Below are 19,459 nucleotides of genomic sequence, written 5' to 3'. Positions count from 1 at the left end.
ATATTGATTTTTTACTTTATACAAAACCCAATATAAACAAGAAGAATAATTTAGCCTATTTTAGTGAGATTAATGTGGACAAAGGTCACTCCAAACTGTATGGAATGACACGCTTCACTGTATTCTGTATTTTCTCTAAGACTGTCTTTAAACCTTTAAACAATCTAGCTTTCATTAAAAAATATTTTTATTATTTCTTATTTATATAGAGGTAAACCAGGCTACATGACCCTTGAGTACTCACAAGCCAGAATACAAAACACTGACATGAATTACTTAAAAACCCAAATGAAACAGAAGCTGTTCCCACAATTATCAAGTTTCTTTAGTTTTATGATTACGAGTGCCATGACCTTGTTGATACTGATGAATTGAGCACAAAAGCTTTACTATTTAGCCATGTGCTTAAGAGTGCCATAAGAAGAACTTGATTAAAATAAAAGAGGTGGTGCAAAAAATCCCGAATATGAGGGGCAAGCCCTGGACCTACTGCTAGCAACTCCAAGCAGCACTGGAAATTCCAAATCCTTGCAAATAAAGTATGTACAGCATCAGACTTCACCAAATTCATCTTTGGCATTATTTAAGGTCTATAAAGCTTTCTTTTTTAAACTACTACCAAATATTTTCCTAGAGAGGGAACAGCGTGTGAGAGAGTGCTCGCCTGTTTCCATCGGTCCCTGGGAAAGCGAGCCGTTGCTTAGGAAAGCCCACAGGAATACTCCAGAAATTCCTGCTTGCAATTTCTGCCTGACCCAACTGTTTCTCATCCTGGGCTTTTTGCAACCCACCCAGCAGCTGATGCACCCAACAAGGGAGAGGAAGGGCTAATTATCAGCTCGGTTAACAATGAATCAACACGCGGACAGTGTCCCACAAAGGAAGGAGCAATCACGGTTTCCACGGGTGGTGCTTCCACTTCCACAGGGTTTCTCTCCTAGGGTTTGCCCAGAGGTGAGCAGACCACCCTAGCAGGCAGGGCTTGCTTGGGTTTCTGCTCTTCCCAGCCAGCAGACCCCAAAATAGCATCACTGCAGGGACCCAAGGAGGGAAAGGAAAGCAGAGATCCCACAGGTGATGTATGATCTTTTCCCCATGCCCAGGGGGCACAGAGGGAACACTAGAGAGCCCTGGAATGGCAAGCAGGAGTCAAACCCAGTCCCTGAGCCCCTCTGCAAGGCACAATGTCTTCACAGCCACTCCCCAGCATTACTTGCACTGTGTGGTTTGGAACCTGTTGAGCTCCAGCCTCAACTGAAGGAGCAGAGGACCTTCCTGCAATCCCTGGAAATTTACCTCCCTCAGGAAATAACTCCCAAAAAATTCTATGCCATACTGAAAAAAACCTGCCTTGTAACTCCATCTGCAGTGAAAAATGCTTTGTATGAGAACAGGTTTTAAAATAGAAAGGTTAATAACTATTCTTTAAAAGAGCACCTTCAAGGAGCTTACAAATAAATGATGGCAACTCTGTTGAGCTTAGCAAGAAGCTGTGACATTTTGGAAATGAAAAGAAGTGATAAAGAGTTCAGTCATTTTGCTTGCCTTGAAAAAGGTTTACAATTTCCCTTAAACCTCCCTCCCACTCTTGCTAATATGCAAGTACTTGGCACATATTCACACACATATTCAACATTTTTAGAACCTGTACTCACTTTTCACCCTAGCTGGATGCTGAACTTTGGGAGAGAGTGGTAATTTTAACGCCAGGAGAGACCCAAAAAGTGACTGGCGCATTACAGCATGCAACTCCTTGCTGTAGGCAAGCATTTCTTTCACATGCTGTGCTCACAAGAGCTACAGAAGATCACAGAAAAACTGGAATTGTGATGAAACATTTATAAGCCACGATAAGCAAACCACAAGGTTTCTGTATCTAGTAGGAAATTTTCTGTATATCAATACAAATGAAGAATACAAGGAATATAGGTAAGCACAACAGCACAGTCTGATTCAGGTTTAAAAAAAGTGCTAGAAAAGCACCACTAATCTTCATTGAATGTTTTTTTGTTGTAGAAGGAATGAATTTAAACTAAATCAAGGGTTAACTGGCTCTTTTTATCTATTTTTTTTTTAATTCCTGTATAGGATCATGAATAACATGCTAAACTGGAAAGCACAGAAATGCAAGATGTGTCCCACTCAGAAGCTTTTTTGACAAACATTATGACATTTCATGCATTTGTGAATAGTGGTCACTGAGAACCAGTTCCATAAGTATTCAGTGCATAAATAAATAATAAACAAAGTATATTTCAGTTTCACTTAAACCAGGACACTTCAGTTCCATGTTTGTGAACATGTACATGGCCCATACAACAGGGCTGTACACAGCCTTGCATTTGAAAGGCTGCCTTTAGTTTTTGGTCAGAGGTCAGCACAGGAGGAGCAGCCTGGCCAAGCACCCAGCCAGTGACCCACGTAAATCAGCCCTCACCAAACCAGCTCAGCAATGCCGGAGCAGCCAGCTAAAGGCAAGGGTCCATGGATTGTGTCAGGATACCAGGGAAAACATGATCCTCTTTCAGGTAACACCTGCTCTGAGGAGGATGAAAAACCTTCAGATGTGTCCTCAAAGCTTCCAATCCAAACAGCTCCATCACCAACACTGCCTTCCCACTTCAGTCAGCCTCTCTGCTAACTTTAAGCTTCTGTCTTCTAAACCACGTGGGAATCAAAGGTTTGAGTGGACTTTTAATTATCTTTCATGCCAAAACAGACTTTTAGAGTATAATTGAATTTTGTGGGAAGTTTAGTTTTGAAAAAAGTTAAGGAGGAAAAAAAAGAAATGAATAACAAGAAAAAAAAAAGAGATTACTATGGCACACACATTTTCTTCACACTCAGAGCAAGACAAAACTGTTATCTGCCCAATTTGCTCATGTGCTAGGAATACCATAGGTTTATCTGCTACTAACACTGCACAATTTTATGCAATAAAAGGGGCAGCATACAGGCTGGGAATGCCCCCTGGCTGGAATGTGGAGCTCACAGGGATGCACAGTTCCCTTCCCCAGCAGTGGCAGCACTCTAGGCTCAGCACCTGCTCCCCAGGGAGGCAACTGAGCACAGAAAAACACAAACACAAAATATGAAGTGACTCTTGTTATTCCTGCAGAGGGAAGGGCCTCTTTTCTAAATACTCTGGAATCCATGGCCCTGCATGCCGGTTTTTAGAAAGGACGTTTGACTCTATATCTTTCATATAATATTTTAATAAACCCACCAATTTCACAGCTAAAATGAGCCAGAGTGTAAAGCAAGAGCTAAATGTGCTAGAACACTGCCCTTGATGTGCTTTGGTCAAGCTGTTGAATGTTATCTCAATTTTATATGAAGTCATAGTACTTGTCTGGGGTGCATCTGGATGTTGTTTTTATAAGTACAAAAGTTCTGCTGGTAGGAAGAGGTGAGTAATTGGTGACAATACTGCAAGGACTAACTAAAAACCATGTAGGTTTTTGGGCAAGGAAAAGTTCTCATCACTAATTTCACTGACATGCAGTTTAATGCAAGGGGCTCTTTTTTCAGGCAAATACAGACACAGTGGAGGAAATGCAGGGCTGTATCCCCAAAATGGAAGGATCCAATTTACTTCTTATGGCACCTACTCAGAACTGGGGAGGCCCAGAGCAAATCCCTGCTATTGAAGGGACTCCTAACCTACCACATGTCCTAAATCTGCCTTATTCTATGACTGGGGAACTCTGGGAAGCACTGCTCTATCTCTCACCTTCTCTCATGTACCCTTCCTACAGCCACAAACAACTGCTACTACCAGACCTCTGGCTTCTCTATTTTCATGGACACGACAAATATTTTGAAAAATTGTCAGTTCTCTTGAAAATTGTACTATGGACATTTACAGCAAAATATAACATCAATCCTAGTCTGATGGTAAAAAAATTCAGTGAGTATATGTGACTCCATACATGTGCACCACTCAGTGAGACTTCACTCATAATTTCTGGGTTAGAAGAAAAATGCTCCTGCCCATGTGTCAGAAGAAGAGCCATCAATACGGTACCAACAATAAATGCATCGAGATGAACTAATGGTTGTCTTTCTCATCTAACTGCTGCCAGACTAAAGAGGGCTACTGGAAGCCCTCATTAAAGACTTCCTACTTCACTACCCATCTCCTTGAAGTGTCATCTCTTACACCACCTCAGCATTATCCCAGTTTCCCTTCCTTCTCTCTAACCTCAAACACAGTCCTCGTTTTTTTATCCCACAAGAAGGACATTTTTTGTCTCAAAACTTTTGCAACCACTTCATACATTAAAAAATAAATTAAAAAAAAAAGGCACCAAAATGTAGGTGCAAAGACTGAATTATAAGGAAAAATACACAGTAAGACAAAAGATTTCAGATCTGGGTGACATGAACCCCTCCAAATCATGCAAGGGTGATTTTCTGTGGCCTTTATTCTTACATGCTATCAGATCTTGCTGATTTTGCACTGAAGCAGCTGAGAAAGGCTTGAACCTTCACAGGGCTGAGCTGCAGCCACTGCAGCCATTGCCAAATAAAAATTGGTTTGTGCAACAGAGACAATGTGCAATGACAGACGTCAAATTTTGTGTCCAGCTTCTCCTACTAACTAGAGAAACCTGCAGAGTCCCAACCTTTTGTTACTGGTTTAAAATGTATTGAAAATAATGCTTAGCTTTTGTATACTTTCTAGTGGCCTAAACCTGTATTCTCAAAGGTTTTCATCATTCATGGGTGTCAGCTAGAAAGGTACAATCTTCTTCCTCTTTTTCTCTTTAAAAATACATAATCCTTGAGATCCAAAAGTGACATTAAATGCTTTTTTTCCCTCAACACATTTTTTGCTAGGCACTTCAAACTAAGCTACAGAGTTTCCAGGTGCATTAAACGTTTCAGAAACACCCTGTTCATCTTGCTGGACCTGGCTAAAACATGTTCTCCTCCTCTTCTCCCCCCCTTGCCTCCGGTAGCAATGGGAAAATTAAATCAGATGGAGGAGAAGTGCAGGGGGGAGTTAAGAGAGAGGTGTTGCTCTAAGTGTCCAAGATACTTTTTTTTTTTCAGTTTCAGGCTTCTGAGAATTCCCCTAGGCTTTTCCAACACAAACTTTCTTCTTCTTTTCAGAATCATGTTCTCTCTGTAACATGACACAGTTACATGACAATACTGCCCAACAAAAAGCTTTTAAAGCAGAGTGACAGTCAGGTAATTTCTGCAATGCTTTGTAGTTAATATCTCTCTTTTTTTTTTTTTTGCTGGCTCATGTTTTGCTCCTCTCTTATTACTTTCTCCTCCAACTAAAGTATATACTATTTCTGCTTGGTCTTTGTCCAGCTCTCCAGAAACTGGCTTTATCCCCAGTCTTAGTTGTCTGCTTAACTGTTCATTCCCTTGCACAGACACAGTCTCTCTTACGTCTCACTTATTTCTTCCATACACTACTTCTGTGTGTCAAAAGCAGCATTATTCAAGCAAGAATAAACAACAGCATTGTTTTTCAAAGAAATCAAATCTAGTGTGCTCTCATAAGAGTCAGGTCAGCCTTCCAAAACTTTGGAATTTAAGCACAGGAGCTACCCTGCAATTACTGCGATTGTTTTAAACCTCGTAGGGATTTTTAGCTCTAATTATTAATACCAATATTCTCCTTTTTTTATCAATCGCTTGAACAATTCATGAGAATAGGAGAACCATGCATGGTGGTAAAACGTGTAAGGCAGGAAAACCACTACACCCTTCTCTGTATCCACAAAAAGTAGGCCAGATTTGCAGTGCACTAGAACACTGCTTCACATTTGCTGAACAAGAATATTCTTAGCATCTGTGCCAAAACCAACACTTCCTTCCCCTCAGAAATGCAATAAATCTATAAAACTCCAAGAAACAAACCAGTAATCTTCAGACACATTGAATGAATTTACAGGGAAGGAAATGCACAGCCAGTTCTGAATTATTAACAATGAAATAAATTATAACACATTATAAATGCATAATTTAAATACATCTAATTTCTTGGCAATGAACTATTTGGAATTTTTTCTCCTCATAAAGACAGATAGCATCTAAGAATCATTTCCCACCAGCTTAGGAAGACTTTAAGTTGTAACATGACTCAAATTACTTGATTGTATCCCACTAAATCTCTTTCCTAAGCATGCAATGGAAGTGTCATTTCTTTGTTGATTCATCCAGGATCTTGAGGGGGGGAAAAGGGAGGGAAAAGAAGCCCACAGAGATTAGCTTTCAGCCTGGGTGACTTTATGTTGCTTGTTATGACATAAGTGCTTCAGGTAAGGTGATCTCTAGGGGTTATCAGCAAGGAGAGTAACTGGGAGAGGAGTCACAAACTGGACCCTCTCTTACTACCCACACCACACCCTGTTTTTAACTCAGGATGCTGCTGCTGAGTGCAATTCACTTGGGTGGTACCCAAGCACTAAAGTTCCTCAGCAGCAGGAGGTGAAGATGTACAAGCCATGCTGAGGCTTTCCACAGGGAAAGGTTTTGCCTTTGTCCCCAGGGGCAAACACTGCCTAGGAACATGTGTCCTGGGCATCTCACTCCCTACAGGAACTGCAGCTGGGGCTCTTCCATGAGCTCCTATTTCTCCAGACACCCTCCCAACAGTATTTACCCTGGGGCTCACCAGCAGAGGCTGCAGTTGGCTGAGGAGGCAGACACGGACACGGGCACACGGCGCTGGCTTCGCAGCCCTTGGTTTGAGAGGGAAGATCACTGCTGCAGCCGACTGCAGCAGGCTGAGCTGAATGCAAAGCCTGGCTCTTGGAATCACAGAATGTTTGGGGCTGGAAGGGACCTTAGAGATTATATAGTTCAAACCCCTCTGCCATGGGCAGGGAGCCTTCCAAGTCCTGGCTTCCATCCTCCTATTGCAGTAGTGTTTCTTCAACACGCCATCCTCTTCCCTGACAGGCTGAGTTTTCCTGGGCATTCAGACCAAATTTCACTCACAACAAATGCTATTTTACTTTGTTGATCTGACTACAAAACAGAAATTGGGATCCAAATCGCTTTCCTGCTATTGCCTGCACTTGCACTACGGCCATGCAGGCAGAGGGCACAAAGAGCCAGCCCTGTCTTTCCTCCTCAGCAGAAAGGGTCAAGTGAAACAACAAGCTTTAAGTGTGCATCAACAGTGTTGCAAACCCCAGAAATAAAACCAGCGGTGACAAATCCCCAGTCAAGAGTTCACTTTCTGAGCTGAAGCTTCCAGCAATAAAGAAATGCTCTTAAGCTTGAAAAAGAGTCCCTGTGTGTCTCTAAGTCTTGTCAGCAATGTTTTAAGGAGAAAGTGTAAATTACAATAGCAGTGAAAACATCAAGTTTCATCATGTATCATTGTTATTCTAGTTGTGCAAATCACTAAGTTGGCTAAAATCAATAAATAGTGGAGATTGTCTGTACTTTTTGCAAATTATCTCTAGATCATAAACTACATGATCTGCATGGATCATGCAATAGCCCAGGCTCTAAAGCCCAACCAGTATCTAAGGCCTCTGCACCATTTCTGGGCTTTTACTGGGCAACACATTAAAATGTTCAGATTCAAAAAATACAAAAAGGATTAAATTACACTGAAATTACTATGATGCATCTACCTGATGAGGATTTGCTAGCAGTTTGGGCAGATGGTCAGAGTGAAGAAATCTTAAAACACTAATTTAAAAAAGCACATTCTCAGGGGTGAGGGATGCAGGCTGATCTTTAGGAATAGAACTGGTTTTGCTCCTACAGTTCCAAATGTTAGGACAGCTGCATCACAGCCTAACTCTGCTAGGCAAAACATCATTCTAATACATATGAAACCAATGCAGGAATCAGAGAAGAAAAAGGCAAGGCAGCTCCTATCTTTTCATATGAAACTTGATTTTCACAAAGCTATCATTGACACAGATTTGGTATTAACCCTCTGATGATCTGTCATTCTCATTCTACTGACATGCAACCTGACAGCATACCCTGTATTTCCACAGAATGATGGAGCAGCCATAGATCCTCATTTCTCCCTAGCTTTTTCCCACTTACACTGATTATCACAGTTGTACAAAGCAGCGAGAGAACAAAAAGGTAAATAAAACTTTCCCTCTGGGCAGAGACTTTATTTCAAGTCAGGGACAGAAGAAATTCACGTTCCTTTGCAGCAACCTTGTATCACGCCTTGCAAGAAATTCAAGTCTTAAATCAAATTTCCCAATAATGAGCTGTCATAAGACTAACAGAGGTGATTTCAAGGTCTCTGCTGATTGCTAGTCCAAACCTCTATGTGGACTACAAAAAGGCAAGGTTAAATTGATTCACATATCATAATATTTAAATCCAGGAAAAAACCTCCAAACCCAGAAGAGAGGACACCCCAGCCCTGTTACCCATGTGATGCTGGTCAGAGTGAGAAGAAAAAACAGTCCATCTTCATACCCTGCATCACCTGGATATCCATGGTGATCTTCCTACCTAGCTCCGACTGAACCATTTCATCAGACACTACAGGAAATGGCCCTCTCCAGACACCACCATAATTTTAATTTGCCCAAAAATACACTTGACAGTCCAGGGCTTGTAGAGTTCATGAACGGGGGGGGATACAAATTACTCAGTGTCACTCTTTGATTTGGCTTTGGGGCATGAAAAAATTAACAAAAAGCACGCTCATCATCTGCCTACTTTCCCTGCCCATGGCTTGTAGTCAGTTTCTCCTGGCTCAGAAGGGGCACCAGCAACCAGCCTCACTCTCTGGGATCTGCTGGGGGCAAAACAGACCAGAGCTACCACTGCCTGTTACTAGAGTAATTTTGTCATCACCAGCTAACTGCCTCCTTTCTTTTTTCCTATGCCTAGAACTGGCCCTACTCAAAAGTCAATCCTTTCATATCAGAAAAGAACAGCATCAGGAGCCTGCCTTGCACCAGCTAGAGAAGACAACGTATGGACAGCTCAAAGTTACTTCTCCACATGGGACTGAATGGCAGCTAGTTGGGGTATTTCTGCATATCAGAAATATTTTTCTAGCCACTGTTACAATTTTATTACAATAGGTAGGAATAAGTTCTGGCAGCAGGCTGTTTGCTGAAGTATTTTTAAAAATCCATCAGTGATTGACCCAAGGCACTAAGAGCACTCACCATTTTGTTTTAAAACAATTAATTCAGTGAAAAACAAATTCAAACCAGCATCAATTCAGAAGTATTTTTCTGCAACATTACATTTTTTAAACCTCAAAAACATCAGCATCCAAAAAGAATAAAGGACAACTTCAAGGAAAAAACATACAAAGAAAGACATAAATGTGTAAGTCCTTTCTGGTTTTAATAGGCTGGACTATTTGATATGATGCATACACTGATGAGGATTTGAGAGCTCTTTGGTTTCCTCCTGGCTATCTCAGGCGCTGTCCTGCTTACTTCTGATAAGTTTTCCCATTTAAACCAAGCAATTAAATAAAAAGGACTGGAAAGCATTTTGAAAGCTGTAACAGAAAACACCACCTAAGGATGAGGCCATATTACTCAGGAGAAATTACTCAGGAGTAAGAAAGCCAAGGAGGAGGATCTAGGAAGGAAGGACAACTGATCCAAGGGGTGGCTGGGATCCAGCGGCGTGGGATCAGTTGTCGGTGGGGCTTAGCACAGGGGGCTCAGCAGGAAACAAGATCTTCCAGGAGCTTTTCATCTGGGGGAAGTATCGGGGTGGTCATCTGAGAAGACAACCCCCACACAAACACAGGCAGCCAGCAAAGGCTCTGCCCCTGCCCGGGAGCTCCTGTTCTCCTCATGGCAGATGAGGAAGTTGATGATTAACGCTGCGAACAGGTGATTAGTGGCTCCCAAACATCAGCACATGAGGATATCTCAGCCAGCATGCCTGACATGAAAGGTCACGTACCCTGGCAGCTAAACGAGGAGAAATTCTGGTCATCCCTGAAGCAGCCTCGGAGGGAGAAGAGGTGAGACACCAACCTATTGAGCACTACACCTCTGTTTTCACACACACGTGGTCCCCGTGGTGTGGCTGGTGCCCCGTGTCCTTATGAGACCCGTGTTCTAGGCCAAGCCTCAGGGTGCAGGCTCAGGTTGCAGCCTCCTCGGCAGGGAGGAATTGCAGCAGCCGAGGAGCCGCGGGGGCACCGCTCTGCCTGGGCGGGTCACGGAGCAGCACGTACACTCCGTATTCCATGAACGTGCTGCACTTGAAAGGGTGGGCAATTTTTTCCTCTATAAATAGTGATTCATTCCACATGCTCACATTCAGACCCTCACCAACAGCTCAAATCAGAATCATGGTGTTGGGTGCGTGATGAGACCCTACGCTTCCAGCAGTTGCCATTGCACAAGAAACACAAGCATCAACTTTTAAAAAGAGCTCTTGCAGTTCTCATTAGTAGCAGGCACCTTCATGGCTACCCATTCTGTCCAAAAACGTGGGCTTTTTATACCTTTGACCAGGCATCCAAAATATCTACTCAATCAGCCTGAAGTCAAAGGCAGATTACATACTTAATTAACCCAAATTCTGAAGCTGTCACAACTGTAGTCCCATCTGACAACACTGGCAGGGTGAAGAGTTTCCCAAAAATAGCTGAATAGCTTTGGATAGAAATTTAGCACCAAATGAAAACAGTACACCTTTACATTGTACTTAAAACTCTTGCATAACTTAAAAAAGCTTAAAAAAAACAGGGAGAAATGAATAGGATTCCCAACGTAGTCTTATGAGAGTTCAGCCTCAAAGTCCCCAACCAATTTAAATCTCAGGAAAAAAATAAGGAAGATGAGGCTCTCTGTTAAGAATGTCCTTTGTGGCTGTGGACAAGTCATTTAGGGCTTCACATCAAATGGAACTTCCCATTTAATCTCAATAGCTCTGCTTTCCACTCTTTGAAGTGCAGCAAAACCTGAAATGACCAGCTGACAGGTGTGTTGGGAGTAGCTCACTGCACCTGTAAGTGCTTTGAAATGCCTTCCTGTAAAGTGCAAGGAGTTTCAAAGTTCTTCCACTTTACAAAGGAAAAAATAGCCAGAGGAGAAAAAACAATTTCCTTTTTAAACCCTTTAAGAATTATTACTCTGAGGGCTTTTCTGCACATTCAGAGACACAGTGGACTGAGTCAGGATGAGAATTTAGGACTATGGCTGAGCAACTCCATGTCCAGCTCCTCAGGAACGGGAGGGCTTGCTCCACAACAGTGCCCTCAGTAAGGCTCACAAGCAGCTACTAATGCAGAGCATTAATGAAGTAACAACTTCTACTAGATAAGTCTTGGAATTTCCCCATGGATAACCAATTAGTTTGTTTAGCAGCACCTAGAAGTGCTGAAGCAAATATTGGTTTTCCATTTCATTTCAGGATTATGACAAGCTCACCCAGCTAACACAATTACAATTGCTCTGCACAGACACAGGTGAAGCTGCTGTTTCCTCGTCCATGAACAGGAAATCCCATCAAGCCAAGAGAGATGAAAAGCAGCAGTCTGAGAAACATGTTCACTTCTGACCTATGAGAATCATTTCACCGAGTGCCAAGGTCAACAAACAACAGGATCCTACCAGTGACTGCTTTCATCTCATGGGGGGAGCTGGGTGGGAAATGGTTTTCCTGTGCTGTTGAAGTACATTTTCATGCCCTTGAAAAAAAAAAAAACACCCCAGTGTGTCTGTAAAAGGATGAAATGCAAGCCAGACAGTTTGTGCTCTGTTTCTGCAAATGTATGTGAGGAGGGGAACTCCCCCCAGCCCGGAGTAGCAGCCCTGCAGATCTCATCCTTGGCACAGCAGGTCAGCACAGGGTTCCGACCCCCGTCTTCTGCTGGCCCCAATGAGCACCCTGACCAGTGGGGCAAGAGTTTCCCGGGACCTTCCCTTTGCAACTTGTCCTACCCCTTCCCATACCCTCTGCTTGTGCTCCACATTCCAGGCTGAGCTGCCTGACCTATTCCTAGGAACACTAACAAGGTCTGTTTTTACTGGAAATGTCATTATTGAAAAGGCATCGCTACTCAAGAAACAACAAAAATCTTTTCCCACCTAGCTAGTTCTGCTTTAAAATGCTACCTTCCCAATATGCTGATCATGTCTCCACTGTTTGTTTCTCTGTGCTATGGCTTGTACTGAACTATGAAAGAAGAAATCCAAAAGGAAAAAAAACCCCAAAACTAACAGAAAAAAGTGCACAGCTCTGCTGCCCTTTGATAAGCTCTAGATCAGAAAGCAGAAGAGATAGCTTTTGCACACAATGGCTGATAACCCCCAAAAGCACTCAACTCCAGCCAGTAAATGGGGAGAGGTCATGATAATCAAGTCCTGCCAGGCGTGGGAAAATCAGAGAAGAGGAAAGAAAATGAACAAGGATACGTGCTCCTTGTTATCCACATTATCTATACTGTCTTCCCAAGCTCCTGTTGCAATTGATGTTTGTTCACATTTTCTAACCATGGCAAATAACAAACAAACTTTAAAAAAAAAACAATCTAAATGACTGGAAAGATGTAATCTGGGAGAAGGAGCAAAAGCTGCCTATGGACACCAACCAGGCAATCCAAGGCCTGCTTTGCTGCCCATCTACCACTCATAGTTATGAGAGATGATTAAAGCCCAGATCCTCCTGTCCAAAACACTTCAACACCCACCCACATGCAGCTGATGGCAAACTCTAGCACGACAGGATGGCTAAAGAAAATTCCAATGGAGTATGAAAATCTGAAAGTTCTTCCTCTCTTTATCAGCATGCTAATCCATCTGGTATGAGTCTACACCTGCCCAGTCGAGAAGGACTTTGAATTTTATGATTAGGCCTCAGTCCTGCCCTTAACCCAAAGAGAAAGTGACACTAGGATCTTGATCTGTTTAAGTGCTTCAACATATATTTACATTGCTGAGAGTAAAACCTTTAACTTAAAGCAAATCTTAAAAACCCAGCCCTTCAGGACACTGGCTGAGGTCTATCCTGAGTATTGAATTATGTATTTATTTTATCTCTTCTAAGTCACTCTGTGACTTTCAGGATAAATCTTTTATTTTAGTTTGCTACATCAAACCCTGTTCACTTGACCAGTCTACCCAAAGGCCCCATGGTGATTTTCTAGTGGTGCCCTCCCCTGCACAGAGCCAACCGCCCCTCTGAGCCCTGCAGGGGCACAGTAGGGCTCCTGGGGCAGGGTCTGAGCCCTCCAGGCTGGCATGGCTGGAGGAAAAGGGAGCAACAGGCAAGCAACTCCTCACAGCTGCTTTTGTGTGGCTCACTGGGGATCTGAATGCACTATTGATTCCGTAGCACTAAAACAGATTTGTAGCCCCTGTGTGTGCAAGACAGATATCTCCTTCAACTCTAATCTCTAGCAGCTGTCAAAGACTTAAATGGCTTGGAGCTGCCTGGAACGCCAAAATCAACGAGGATTTTAGGCCTGCTTGCCTAAAGGGCAACCCATGGAACAGGAACCAGTGAAAGTCATTCTCCTGCCCTGATCACAGATGGATAGGGCCTCCCAAACTTCACAGTGGATTAAGTGTCCAGATCATTTCAGTGAAACAGACTAGAGAAAACAAACGAGTGCACCCCCAAGAATCCATGCCACCCAGAAACCCACTTGCCCCTACAGTTTCTTCTTGAGGATATACCCTCCCAACAATTTCAACAGCGATAAAAGGGCAGTGGAATTACTTTGCCAGAAACCTCCCAGAGGCACTGCCACTGTCTCATCACAAACTGCAGTGCTCTTAAAATGAAGATAACTAAAATTTACTTGGCAATATTGAGGCAGCATCATCGAAACTTACATCTTCAGATAGCTGTCTCTCACTGCTCCTGATCAAAAATTTTTTTCAATCAGGAAAGCATTCAACAGTGATTTTTTTTTTTTTCTTTGAGGTAAAGCTAGAAATTCAGCCCAATTATTGTCCGTTATCATCCAGCCAAGCAAACACAGGCACCACAGTTATCCTTAGTCAAGATACAGGGCCCGCCCCAAGGCAAAATGCTCTCACAATAGACTTCTGCACTCAAGAGTTTGGTCACTTTTTTTGTACAGGAAGTTTAACAAAAAATTTTAACCGGTCCATCTGTTTCCTTACATCTGCTTTCCGATGACTACCTTGAAACAATCCTAACACACTGGCTGCTGGGTGAAACCTTCAACAGGATGGCAACATTTATTGGAAATGGTCCAATTTTTCTTTCATGGAATGTTTGACAGGTGAGAAAAGCATCCAAGGTTTTGACTGGGATGGTATGACTAGGAATATAACCAAGTTTGTCTGAAAATTATGTGTTAGTACTGAAACTACCCTCTGAAACAGCAATGTAGGAAAAATAAAAGGGGAAAAGAGAAAGATTGTTGCACTGTCTCCCATTTGACAAAACATTCCCACATTAATAGCAATAAGCAAATTAAGGATAAAGTTCAGTCTTCAGCATTAAAGTCCACAACAGGATTTTGTTAGTTGGGGTTTTTTTTTGTTTGGGTTTTTTTTTAGTGGTTTTTTTTGTTTGTTTGGTTTGGTTTTTTGGGGTTTTTTTTGTGGATGTAAAGGAAACAGGCATTGAGGAAAAACAGGCATGCAGGAATTTCGCAGGAAACTTCAAATCTCGCTGAAGTTAATTCAGATTCTACATCCTATTATTGTGGGAAGAGACCCACTCTTCAGTAACTAAAACACACCGGGTTATCTTAACAACATTCCCGAGAAGCGCATACTACCTTCAAAAAATTGCAAACAGCCAAAACTGCTTTCTTGGGGGGATGGGAGTGGGGTGATGGAGGTGGTGGGGAAAAGGACCCGAAACAGTTCCACTCACACGCTATTTATTTATTTTCAACAGTCTGCTTACACATAAAATGTCCTGCAGCTAAAAGCAACCAGCTGGGCGGGTTACTAGCCGCGCTCCTGGGCGAGGTGCCAGAGCTCCTTCCCTTTCCCTACGAAGGGGAAGCTTTCGTACTTATTTATTTAATAACGGGAAAAGAAGGAGCCTCGAGCCCCGGGGAAGGTGGGAGGCACGGCGGAGCCTCTCACCCCCCGGGGCTGCCGAGCCGGGCAGTGCAGCGCCGGGAGCGGCCGCCCCTCCCGCTCCGCTGCGCTCCGAAGGAACGGGGCAGCGGCGGCGGCGGCCCCGGGACCGCGGGCACCGCTCCGCCCGCCCGGGGAGACCGCGGCTCCCGCGCCGCCACCACGGACCCCCGGCGGGAGCCCCCCGCCCGCCCCGCTGCCTCCGGTACTCACCGCCGGCCGGCTCGGGCAGCGTGGAGACCGAGGTCTGGCCCATGGCTCGGCCGGGAGGCGCTCACGCCGCCCGCGGGGCGCGCAGCCTCCGCCGCGGCTGCTCCCGAGGGCACATCCCGGTGCTGGCCGGGCCCGCGCTCCCCGCCGGCTGGCGGGGGGCGGCTGCTCCGGCTGCGGGCCGGCGGCTGCTGCCTGTCATCCCGCCGAGCTGCCCGGCCACCGCCGCGGCCCCGGCCCCTCGCCCCCGCCCCGCTCCGCCCCGGCACCGCCCCGGCCCCGCCCGGCCCGGGGGCTGCGCGCCGCTCCCGCCACGGCCCCGCGCGGAACAGCGCCGGGATCGCAGAGGTCTTTAAGAAATTTGAAAATTAAAAAAAAAAAAAAATCAAAGGCAGAAAACCCCCCTTTAGCTACACGGAGTTTCCCCTTTAGCTACACACAGTTTGGGAAGGACGGTGCGCTACAGGCGGGGCTTCCCGCGCCGCTGGCGTCCCGGTCCCTGCCTACCCCCGCCCTGCTCCAAAGCCTTAGTCCAGACACGGAGTTATTCCCACCCCTGCTCATCCCCTCTGAAGGTACAGGGAAAACTTGAAACAGCCTCAGGGAGCGATCCCATCGCTTGAGGCGCTTTGCTGTTGGGAGCAGTTTTCAGGCTGCGCTGCTGTCACGAGTGAAAAGGAGCGCCCGGGCATGGGATCCTGACCAGGCTCGTTTGACTGTGGCTGAGCTCTGGAAAAGTGCCCGACGCTCGCCACTAACACAAGTACATAATCGGAGGCAGGACTACTTTTAGTTTTGGAAGAAAAAAGATAGTCAAAGACAGCGGTATCCAGACAGCACTCTGCCGTAGCAGGTGACAAGAAGGGACAGAATCAGTAAGGTGAAGTTTTGATGAAGATGGGGGGAAACGGACATTGCCCATATAACTCTAGGGCAAAACGAACAAATTCTTAATTTGTCTTCCTTAAAGCATAAGCATCATCCAAGCAGTGATACAAGCTTAATGCTAGTGCAAACAAGTAACTGTTGCCAAAAATGAAATAAAAAATAAAAGCCCCCAAAAACTTGAGCACCTAATAGCTATTACTATGCAGCATCTAGAAATAAGCAGGGAGATGCATATATATCACAAGAGGACACTGAAGGTTCACCTAAAGAACATTTATTAGCAGGACATGGTGAAATTACAATTTCCTAGTGGTCTGGAAATCCTAGAGGAAAGTCCTAGAGGGGTTGAAGTGATGTCTGGCTAGCTGATCTTTGCACGTGTTAGCACTGTGGTGGTGTTTCAAGGATGGAGAAGTGTGTTTGTTAGTGTGGGACCCATACCAAGGACACAAAAAGGAGCACAAGAAATTGCTGCTGCCTGTGTGGTAGGCAGAAGACTTATGATTGTCAGCTAATACATGGAGAATACAACTAATGCTAGTCTTCTTGGTTTTTTATAGAAAATAGGTCCTGGTAAACAGCTCTTTTATTTCCTCATTTTATATGATTATGCATTAAATTGCCAGAGGCTTGAGTGTAATAGACTTCTGACTTTCACGTACTTGATTTAGTAAGAGAAAAAAAGTGAGTACAGCACAAAATTAATAAAGCACAAACAGATGAAAAGCTAAATGAAAAGCAGATCAACTGTCCAAGCAGCACTAGCATTTAATGAAGATGTTGGTGAGCTGCAGGGAGGCTCTTCAGAGTTTTGATCAGGAATCTAGAGAAGTATTTTTTCAAACAGCTTAAAAAAGACTAAATAAATCACCACTGGCAGCAATTTTAGACAGTAAATATTAACAGAGTGATTATGAGAACAAGGCAGTCACAGAGTTATCTGCATTATTTAACAAACTCAGGTCTTTCAAACAGATTTTAATAGGGTCAAAATGAAAAAAAAGTCAGACTTGGAGGATGGAACAACACAACCTACGTGGCCAAGGAATGTATCTTTGACAGTCACTCCATACAGGAGCTTGGAGAAATTCAACATGAGCTCCTAGTGAGCTAGTGCTAGTGGAAAAGGGATTGATATGTACATACAGCTGTGCAAGTAGAAAAGGGTAGGTAGAAATCCCATTGCCTCGTGCTTTTTATCAGACAAAAAGTGCTGTCCCATATCCAGTGTTGTTGTCTCTCCTTTAAAAAGATGCTGTGTGATGTGAGAGAGCTGGAAAGAGATCCGCAAGATAAGATGGAAATCACAGAAAGCCGTCTCCAACAAAAGGTGTGGAAAAAACCAATGAACTTGGGAAACAGACATGCTGCATTTTAACTCAAGAGTGCCCTTGCAAGGAAAGAACAGCATTGCAACACTCCTGGATGTTGAAGCACTGAAGGAAGGGCTCTTTGTCTGACATACCCAAATCCAGGTTCCATACAAAGCACAGTGTTGAAGACAACTGAGTGGGGCTTATGCAGAGAACCAGGCTGAATTGCGCAGTGGGAGCCAAAAGCAAGGTAGATGGCATATGGTCCCTTTGTCAACCCAAGGAAAGGCTTCCAGAAGGGCAGCTTGTTGTATTAGATGACTTCTGTCATTAATTTCTCAGGATTTTTTTTGCATGCAATTTGGCACGTTCATTTTTCTTACCTTGAAAAGTTATTTTTAAAGGGTTTGTTTTGAGAAACTCGAGTTACCTCTTTGGAGTCACTTGTAAACAGGAACATAAAAGTTTTCCTGTCTGCCTCTGGTGAATCTCATTAATTTTATCAAAGGAAATTGTGTTCCCCTCCTGCGTAAAAGCCCAGTTTACAATGTAAAAGTGTATACCATCTGTCTGCGATGGTTCATGTGACGTAGTAAAGTCCTCAAAGTCAATTTGTGAGCTAAATAAATGAAATTTAGTTGCCACATCCTTCATGTAATTGAAGTAGTTGCCAATTTCTTTTGGTTTAGTTGTGTTTGTTTCTGGTTTTTTTCTTCCTAAGTTAACTGATGGTGACAACTTTCTTTTCTATGAATGGTAAGGGAAACTGGGCTGTTGAAAGATATATTACGTTTCTCATATGCAGGGCTATATTTATGTAATTGCCTCCATACAGAAGGATTCTAATGTCCTACTGACATTCACTTGTGAGCATCCCACAAAATACAGACATTTAATGTATGGTTGTCTGTAGACTTTAATTCTGCAGTATGATAGAGGTGTTTTCATCTGTACATTAGGTTTCTTTCCATGTTGATAGCTGACATGTAGAACAGTTGAAAGTTTACAGATATAACAAATTATTCTAGCAGAGATTTAAGATTACAATTACGTAGATAAAATGCACTTTTATTTGGTATACTTGCTGTTTAGGGTGTAGATGATCCTACGACATCTTAAGCTGTATATTCCACTTTGCACCTAAACCTCTAAGAGGATAAGACAAACGGACTTCTAAGCACTTTGCAGTATTTTAGTTTTCTGGGGTCTCTGGAAATCCACGATTGCAAGCAAAGCAAAAACAGGCAGGGGAAGATTAAAGCAAGAATTTCAGGATTAAAATTTCCATGATCATTTTATCCAAGGCTAGTCTTGTACTGAAGGAAATTCTGCAAAAAGATGCTAAAATATGTGTGTCTTCCGTCAGGTGGTGAAGCAGCAGTTCAGCTGATGGGTACAAGAGGAGCCAGTAAGCCATGCCAGACTGTTCTGACACAGGAGCATCAATGGGGCTCCTGGAACCCATGTCCCAGTTAGATCTGAGATTCCAATGTGAGTAATAATGTCTGATTGCTCCATGCTACACACACAGAACTCTTCTCTTCTTGCCCAAAGTTACTGCGTGGAGTACTGTGGAGAGTACTCGTAAAGAGACACTCTGCTGACCCTCAAGAAGGGAAATATTCCACTAAAAGGGAGAAAATTAGCTTCTTCCTAAATTTCAGAAGTGTTTGTAAAACTAGAATGTCTCACTTGTTGAAATGGCTGGTACGAGGTCTCTTCATGGAAGATGATGTAAAACTTCCAAATTTTTCCAAAGTCAGAGTGAGATTACACACACAATGATCTATCTCACATCTGAAAGAGTAAATTCCTTCCCCCCAATAAAACATCAAAGACAGGGCTATTTCAGTGTGTTTACTATACTGGGATGATGGATGGCAATAGATGACTTACAACTTGTAGGATGTTGTTGCCTGGTCTTTACAGTTCTGTAGACTCATGTGAAGAGGCATTTTAGAAAGGTGAAATTGTATTACTATTCTCTTAGTTACCAAGATTAATTTATGGCCCTAAATATAACAGAAGCTATGAGGA

General features: G+C 43.5%; 1 protein-coding gene across 5 annotated transcripts in view; it reads right to left on the bottom strand.

Moving 5' to 3' along the window:
• The window catches only part of PHACTR2 (phosphatase and actin regulator 2), a 133,573-nt gene that overhangs the window by 60,546 nt on the left and 53,568 nt on the right, over positions 1-19,459 (bottom strand). Inside the window, exon 1 of one of the 5 annotated variants that reach the window (XM_059841881.1) lies at positions 15,225-15,409. The exons of the other annotated variants lie outside the window; for them this stretch is intronic. Coding sequence (XP_059697864.1) covers positions 15,225-15,267 — 43 coding nt within the window. The 5' untranslated portion in view covers positions 15,268-15,409. Of the gene's footprint in view, positions 1-15,224; positions 15,410-19,459 lie in introns of those variants that run through there. 5 annotated transcript variants of the gene reach the window in all.

This window comes from Haemorhous mexicanus, chromosome 3, assembly GCF_027477595.1.
Source record: "Haemorhous mexicanus isolate bHaeMex1 chromosome 3, bHaeMex1.pri, whole genome shotgun sequence".
Classification (NCBI taxonomy): domain Eukaryota; kingdom Metazoa; phylum Chordata; class Aves; order Passeriformes; family Fringillidae; genus Haemorhous; species Haemorhous mexicanus.
The sequence above is the reverse complement of the archived record's forward strand: the minus strand, read 5'-3'. Positions and strand labels throughout refer to the sequence as shown.